The 8565-nt window shown below is 41.5% G+C and overlaps 1 protein-coding gene across 1 annotated transcript; it reads left to right on the plus strand.

Annotated features, from left to right (window-relative positions):
- Positions 1-2186: 2186 nt before the first annotated feature.
- Positions 2187-7245, plus strand: LOC139561508 (uncharacterized). The gene is made up of 5 exons (XM_071378687.1): positions 2187-2376; positions 2698-2881; positions 3056-3190; positions 5599-5817; positions 6004-7245. Exons 1-5 carry the CDS (start codon positions 2340-2342, stop codon positions 6089-6091), a joined length of 663 nt encoding a protein of 220 aa, XP_071234788.1. The 5' UTR covers positions 2187-2339; the 3' UTR covers positions 6092-7245.
- The last annotated feature ends 1320 nt before the right edge of the window (positions 7246-8565 follow it).

The following is an 8565-nucleotide window of genomic DNA, read 5'->3' on the forward strand; positions in this document are numbered from 1 at the left end:
GCCTGGAGACAGACAGACAGACAGACAGTCGGACGGCCTGGAGACAGACAGACAGACAGACAGTCGGACGGCCTGGAGACAGACAGACAGTCAGGACGGCCTGGAGACAGACAGACAGTCTGACGGCCTGGAGACAGACAGACAGACAGTCTGATGGCCTGGAGACAGACAGACAGACAGTCTGATGGCCTGGAGACAGACAGACAGTCTGATCGGACGGCCTGGAGACAGACAGACAGTCTGACGGCCTGGAGATAGACAGACAGTCTGACGGCCTGGAGATAGACAGACAGACAGTCTGATGATTGCAGGACATGTTTCAAGGGAGTGTTACAAAAACTGCAATTTAGCCCCAATAATAATATAATGTCATAGCCATTCTAAGGATTTCCACTCCCTATTTAATCTTACTGTGTTTGAACCAGGTCTCCTGTATGTGACGAGACTGTGTTAGCCCACTTAGCTGAAGCCCATAGGGATGAGTTCAGGAAGCTAACATGGTTTCAAGTCTCCAGCAGGATTACCCATCAAAAGAGTTACATTTAACACCCCTTTGACCTCCTACTCAGAGGTCACAGAATCAGTATAACTTACTGGGTTTGAAATTGGGCCTACTGCACACTTTCTGAAGCAAGCAGAATGATCTGTGCAGTAGTGGTTCTAGCTTGTATGGCTCCCTGGGCGAATGCGCCCTTCAGGTCAACCTACCCCCGCCCCCCTCCCCATCTCGTACTTCTGAGTGGGATACGTTCCCAGGCAGTAGCCTGCCTAGCTCACAAACTAGAATCAGGGCGCACACTCCGACAAGGTTAATTGACCCACAGTCCCACACAGTGACATGATATCATTGACTTGACGTCCAAATTATCGATAGAAAACCGGTTGCGCAAATGTCACCATTCAAAAAATATATATATTTTGTGCGGGCTGCCCATGTTGCCTATACCTAAATCCGCCCCTGGATCTGTGCACCCCATTTAGAGAGTGCAACAGAGGTGGTTTGGTGATCCATGCATGTGATGAGCCTGAGAACTGATGACTATTAGTTTGACTGTTGGGGTTCTAACCCAGGTTTCCTGTTCACCAGACGTTTCAGGTCTCAGACAAATTACTCATCACCGAGCGTGGCCACCGAACCACTTGTGTTACACTTCAACCCCTTTGACCTCCTCCTTGAAGAGACACAACCAAGTCACAGGACCAATGCCTAGGCTTTAGCTCAGCAGGCTAAAACAGTCTAAACCCAGTCAGTCACGTTACCCTTACAATGACTAACCTTGCCGGAGACTTGAAACTAACATGTCTAACACGTCAAACTAACACGTCTTCAGGATCATAAGCATGGGTCACCTAACCACGCTATTTGATGAGTAACCTTGCAGGATCTTGAAGAGTTTAATAGCACGATGGGTTGGAATGCTTCAGGAGGGCTGTCACGTGTGTTTTCAAGGCAGAAGTCCTGAGTTTGAGCCTCAGTATGAGCTGAATCAAGGAGAAGCGGTACTCGCTAAGCAAGCAGTGTGTCATCCATTACATCCATTTCCTGAACTTATCTCTATAGGCTTCAGCTAAGTGGGCTAATATACTTGTGACATACAGGAGACCTGGTTCCAACCCAGTCAGTCACAAGATTAAATAGGGAGTGGAAAGGTTATCCTTAGAAGGGAGCCAAATTGTGTTTTTGTGACACTGGTCATTTAACTACATGTTGCAGTAGCTTGGTGGTAGTTTAACTAAATTCAAATCAAGGTAGTGTTTTCAGTAGTTAATTACTTTTTTGCCATGTAGTGGTGTCGCTGACTACTGGAACTACACACTACTATTTTTGCTCAAATTAAATATCGGTGAAATAGGTAATAATTTCCTTTCTTTTTCGGCAAGAGACCTGCCTAATTCTCACTTGTTTGTAAACAGACAATTAATACAATATCTGACATATTGAAACTGAATATTTAAATATTGAATTAGATTTTTAAACTGAAGGTAATATTTATTCAATTCAGTTCCAAATGAAGAAAAACAAGTAAAAAATGATGTGATTCAGTTTGTGCATTAAAATTCAAAGTAATTCAATATCCTAATAAAATTCAAAATTATGGAATTCAAATACAATATCTGTTGGCACTGAAATCGCTCCGAACTAAGGGTTGGTTTGAAGAGGGACATTGACATAACCATACTACTGATCCTGCTCCTCACAGACGGTGTTTAGTGCTAAACAGTACGCGGATGAGCTGAAGCTCCCCTTTCCCCCGGTGAAGGAGAGTGTGAGGAAGGAGAAAGACCATCCTCAGGACTGCTACGTTTTCCAGGGGCGACGCCCTGAAGAGCCCACCGTCATGCACATGCCCCTGTTCAACCTGCAGAACTGCCCAGGTCAGTTGTAGACACTCACTACTAGGATGACTATCTGCGTCTGACTTTTATCCTTGTCTCTCTGATTATGCCCTATTCTGACTTCTCTCTTATTTTCTGTCTCTTATTTTCTCTGTGTCATGTCTTGCTATTTTTCTTGTTTATCTGCATTAACTGTCTGCTTTTTATGTCACTAGAAGTATTGCATCAACTATGTTTTTTCTCATTTATCATGGTCTTTGCTTAGTCTCTGTCTCAGTCTCTAAGTTGTTCTAAATATTCAAAGTCTCTGTGTTCTATATGTTCAAAGTTGTGTTGTAAGGTTCTGTGTTCTCTTCCTAGACGAGGAGGAGATTAAGAAGGAGAGGGAGAAGTACACAACGTTCCAGCAGCCCTACGGTGTGCCTGAGATCGACCACCTCCTGAAGAAGGCCAAGGACAACTTGAAGAACAACAGAGACAGGATCCTGGGACAGATCATTATGGCTGTCCAACGCAGAAAGAATCGCAAGTCAGTGGCTCAACGGTCTGTATCTATATCAGTCATGGACCATTTTAGTGTGTGTGTTGACTGCATTCTTCTGAATGTGATGGCTTTTAAAAAACATGCCGTTTCTGACAGATATGGAGGGTAACATTCTCTTGAGACATTTGTTGTTTATCAATAGATTTATATTGATCAATCAATTGATTCAAACAGCATTTCGGAGGGTCAGCCTGTGCTTCGGTCCATGATGGCCAAAAGTTCACTGAAGCGTTCAATGTACAGCATGGACGAGGAAAATTCCCCCATTGCACCAAAGAGACCCCACCAATCAGAGCAGGGAAACCTGGGGTGAGTTTTTATTTTCCTTAACTGTATATTCCTGTGAAGGAATAGATACTTTTATAGTACTCAATAATACAGTGGCAAGAAAAAGTATGTGAACCCTTTGGAATTACATGGATTTCTACATAAATTGGTCATCAAATTTGATCTGATCTTCATATAAATCACAACGGTAGACAAACATATTGTGCTTAAACTAATAACACACAAATTATTGCATTTGTCTTGTCTACATTGAATACATCATTTAAACATTCACAGTGTAGATTGGAAAAAGTATGTGAACCCCTAGGCTAATGACTTCTCCAAAAGCTAATTGGAGTCAGGGGTCATCTAACCTGGAGCCCAATCAATGAGACGAGATTGGAGACGTTGGTTAGAGCTGCCTTGCCTTATAAAAAAACACTCACAAAATGTGAGTATGCTATTCACAAGAAGCTTTGCCTGATGTGAAACATGACTCATAAGACCTAAGATTAAGAATTGTTGACTTGCATAAAGCTGGAAAGGGTTACAAAAGTATCTCTCAAAGCCTTGATGTTCATCAGTCCACGGGAAGACAAATTGTCTAAATGGAAAAAGTTCAGCACTGTTGCTACTCTCCCTAGGCGTGGCCGTCCTGCAAAGATGACTGCAAGAGCACAGCGCAGAATGCTCAATGTGTTTAAGAAGAATCTTGGAGTGTTAGCTAAAGACTTAAAGAAATCTCTGTAAAATGCTAACATCTCTGTTGACGAGTCTACGATATGTAAAACACTAAACAAGAATGGTGTTCATGGGAGGACACCACGGAAGAAGCCACTGCTGTCCAAAAAACCCATTGCTGCACGTATGAAGTTTGCAAAAGTGCACCTGGATGTTCCACAGCACTACTGGCAAAATATTCTGTGGACAGATGAATCTACAGATGAGTTGTTTAGAAGGAACACACAACACTATGTGTGGAGAAAAAAAGCCACAGCATGCCAACATCAAAACTTCATCCCAACTGTAAAGTATGGTGGAGGGAGCATCATGGTTTGGGGCTGCTATGCTGCCTCATGGCCTGGACAGCTTGCTATCATCGACGGAAAAATTAATTCCCAAGTTTATCAAGACATTTTGCAGGAGAATGTTAGGCTATCTGTCCACCAATTGAAGCTCAACAGAAGTTGGGTGAGGCAACAGGACAATGACCCAAAACACAGAAGTAAATCAACAACAGAATGGCTTCAACAGAAGAAAATACACCTTCTGGAGTGGCCCAGTCAGAGTCCTGACCTCAACCCGATTGAGATGCTGTGGCATGACCTCAAGAGAGCAGTTCACACCAGACATCCCAAAAAATATTGCTGAACTGAAACAGTTTTGTAAAGAGCATTGGTCCAAAATTCCTCCTGACCGTTGTGCAGGTCTGGTCTGCAACTACAGAAAAAGTTTAGTTGAGGTTATTGCTGCCAAAGGAGGGTCAACCAGCTATTAAATCCAAGGGTTCACATACTTTTTCCACCCTGTACTGTGAATGTTTACACAGTGTGTTCAATAAAGACATGAAAACATATAATTGTTTGTGTGTTATTAGTGTAAGCAGACTGTGTTTAGATGAAGACCAGATCAAATTTAAGACCAATTTATGCAGAAATCCAAGTATTTCCAAAGGGTTCCTATACTTTTTCTTGCCAATGTATATACTGTAGTACTCTTAGCAGTACTCTTGATGTGGCAAAAGGGGTTTAATCTCAAAGAACATCAGATTAAACCAACATGAGCAAGGATAACAGTTTTGAATTTAGTGGTGACCTTCTCTGTGGAAGTGTGCTTCGAAATATAATTAACCTGTTTGATTCAAACCAATTCGCTGTTTATGGAAATAAAATCATGAATGACAACATCCAATTCTATGAGGTATCATGTTAGCAGATTATTCATCTCAGAAATTAAAATCACATTTTTCTATTGAGATTCTGAGGCGCAAGAAGTAAACCCTGGGGACGGTAAGTCTCCACCCCCCCTAAAGTTTTTGCCGCAATGCCCCTCCCATTCCGCCCAACCCTATGTTTACAACCCGATTTACAGGCAATGAAAACAGAGTTAGCGGAATATGTTTTTGATGCCATCATTCCCGAAGTTGAGCAGTGTGCATTAAATTCCCTATTTGAAAAGAAAATCTAGTTGAGATCCATGCCTCTATTTATAGCACCCTACTCAACTCCTCTCTATTCGTCGATAGAATCTGTGGCTCTGGTCAAATCTGTCTATTTTAATTAAGAGTCTGATTTATTGAGACTAGCAGATTATTAATTACCTCCAACATTTTACATTATAATTAGCACTGATCTTAGCATTAGCCCTGATGTACTGTACATGTAAGTAATTTTTTGTTGTTGTTGAATACATGTAAGTAATTCACATTTCCTTTCTATCTCTGATGACAGTTACTACCTGATGCCCATTGGCTCCAACCCCAATCCTATGGGGCCAATCAGCATGCAGTATTGGCCACAGCTGACTCCAGGACAGACTGGTAGTCCTTGGGGATATTACCACGCCCAGCAACAGAATGGCAGTCCTTGGGGATACCACCAGGCACAGCAACCGTCCCAAGTACCCGCTCAGGGACAGAATGTACCACCTCCCCCTATGGCTTTCCCCGGGTCAGTGTAACTCTGTCATAGTAATGATAGTCATAATACTAGTTTAGATTATTTATTTGACTAGATTACATTTATACAGCGCGTTTCCAGGTGCTGGAAGTGTTTGTTGTGTGAAGGTGTGTGTGTATGGATTGGGGGACAACTCACCACTGACAACTTTTGACACTAGATCTTCTCCTCCCACAGGTATTTCCTGCTTCCCATGGCCTGTGCTGCCTCCCCTCTCCCACAACACAACACCCCCTATGTACTACCCCAGACCCCGACATACTAGTGGTGTGCGGGTCAGCTGTTTGTTCACCCGCTCCACAGCTGCTAATAACCATCTGCAACCGCCCAACTATATGTGATAAAGTTGAAATCTGATGCCCGCACCTGACCGTAACCCGCAAATACAGAAAATGTCTTTTATAGTCAGTCAGAGATGGCTGAAGGATTTTTTGACAGGCCTTTTAAGATAGGCTTATGTTTCTGCTTATAATTTCCAACATTTTGGTAGGCTATTTGTTAGTGAACTTGTCTGCAGCTTCTCTTCTGTTGACATCTGTAAAGTTTGTTTTCTCTTATTCTTTCATCTCTGCCTCTCTCATGCAGCAAAGACGTTTAGGGACCGGGAGAAAATGCAGTAACTAAAAATAAAAAAATAAAAAGGGAAAGATTTTATGTGCAAAATTTCCAAATTACATCAGTTTGACCGATTTTAAGGACATTAAAAGTTGTTAAAACGACCCAACATGCTTTTGATAAAATATCAGTTTGGCTTGGATGTATAGGCTATTTATGTGGTTGAAATACTATCAGCTTTTATGATGCTGATAAAGAGAACACCTTTACAGAAGGTCCCTAACCACGCATTCATTCTCTCAAGATGCTGAAAGAAATATATAATATTTCCACACTCCTGTTCCCAAGTCAAAATGTACATTTGTGTATAGTTTTACTGCAAGAAAAACATAATTCTGCAGGAGTTAAATTATAACAGGCTATGTGAGAGGTTATAGACCTACAGTCAATGTCCAGATTTCAGATACACTTCAAAAAATATATAAATAATGAAAGAAAAACCTCAATGTAGCCTATAGATATGAATTGCACAATAATTAAACATTTATGGATTTTGTATGCATTGCTTTCTCTTTATTCACCCCCTTTCATGTCAGCTCAGGGATTTGAATCAGCGACCTTTCAGTTTATACGGGCAAAACGCTCTTAACCTCCTAGGCTACATGCCGCCTTACTAGTTTTAATTTGGATGAACTTATTCTGCTACTCTCCTGTTCAGCAGTGACAGCTGAGGCTCTATTGTCTGTGTTGGTTACTGTAAACGTGAATACATTTTGTACTCAGAAAAAACCTGACGAAGCAAATGCGAAACGCGTTGTTCATTCCAAATGTGTACACTGCAATGAAATTAAAAACTACATTTTATATCCATGGTCGGTCGTTGTCATTCAAGTGTGTGATTTCTCCTTGTATTTAGGGATACTGAGTTGTTCCTGCTAGAATTAGCACGGACGGAACGCTTCTTTCAACAGCAGCAAAAGTAATTCAGCCACCTCTGTAGCTTGCTAGACAAAATAGACGAACCAATAAAGCTCTTTAGACGCTTTAGTGTATATTAGCCACTGTAATTTAAACCCACTTCTGTCGTCTAGTTAGTTATCCCTTTTAATTTCATAATTTTTATATTTACGGTATTGTTTTCATTCATCTAGCGGGCTGGTTAAGTTAGCATTAGCCTAGCAAGCTAACATCTCCAACCATGAGGTCACTAAGCTACTCTCTTGTTAATGAAGAGGAGGACTGCTGGACGGAGAAAGAAGCTCTGGTGAAAGAGGAGGAGGAAGAGGAGGTAATCACAGTAAAACAAGAATTAGAGGGTGAGGCTGTTACAGTTAAACAAGAATATAAAGACGTTTCAGTGAAAGAAGAGGAAGACGCGTTCAAAGAGGAGGATTTTACAGTAAAAGAAGAGGAGGATGCAGCTTTTGGGGTGAAAGAGGAGGAGGGGGAGATGACTGTCAGATCGAAAAAGGAGGAGGAGGAAACTGGATATCTGGGCCCGGTTTCCCAAACGCATCTTAAGGCATCCAATGGTTCTAAGGATGAACTTAGCCATAAGATGGTTTTGAGAGACCGTTCCCTGATTAACACAAGTAAGTACTGTCTTAAAAACAGAGACACAAACTCTGCAGTTGTTGAACTGATGTTTATTTTTTATTTTTTTCACCTTTATTTAACCAGGTGGCTATGATGTCATAATGATAGTTTAACCAGGTGGCCATGATGTCATAATGATAGTTTAACCAGGTGGCCATGATGTCATAATGATAGTTTAACCAGGTAGGCCATGATGTCATAATGATAGTTTAACCAGGTAGGCCAGTTGAGAACACGTTCTCATTTACAACTGCGACCTGGCCAAGATAAAGCAAAGCAGTGTGACACAGACAACAACACAGAGTTACACATGGAATAACATACAATAAACAAGCCAATAACACAATAAGCAAGTCAATGACAGTAGAAAAAAAGAAAGTCTATATATAGTGTGTGCAAAAGGCATGAGGAGGTAGGCAATAAATGGCCATAGTAGCAAAGAATTACAATTTAGCAGATTAACACTGGAGTGATAAATGAGCAGATGATGATGTGCAAGTAGAGATACTGGTGTGCAAGAGAGCAGAAAAGTAAATAAAAACAGTTTGGGGATGAGGTAGGTAGACGCAGGGTGGCGCAGTGGTCTAG

The sequence above is a fragment of the Salvelinus alpinus genome, chromosome 31, assembly GCF_045679555.1.
Source record: "Salvelinus alpinus chromosome 31, SLU_Salpinus.1, whole genome shotgun sequence".
NCBI classification, from domain to species: Eukaryota; Metazoa; Chordata; class Actinopteri; order Salmoniformes; family Salmonidae; genus Salvelinus; species Salvelinus alpinus.

What these genes read in the sequence shown, in the direction of transcription:
- LOC139561508 (XM_071378687.1), top strand. Translation starts at nt 2,340, where the DNA reads ATGCACATGCCCCTGTTCAACCTGCAGAACTGCCCAG. An exon ending in CAACCTGCAGAACTGCCCAG is followed by an intron (nt 2,377 to 2,697) that starts GTCAGTTGTAGA and finishes TTCTCTTCCTAG; the next exon opens with ACGAGGAGGAGATTAAGAAG. An exon ending in CCCCCTATGGCTTTCCCCGG is followed by an intron (nt 5,818 to 6,003) that starts GTCAGTGTAACT and finishes CTCCTCCCACAG; the next exon opens with GTATTTCCTGCTTCCCATGG.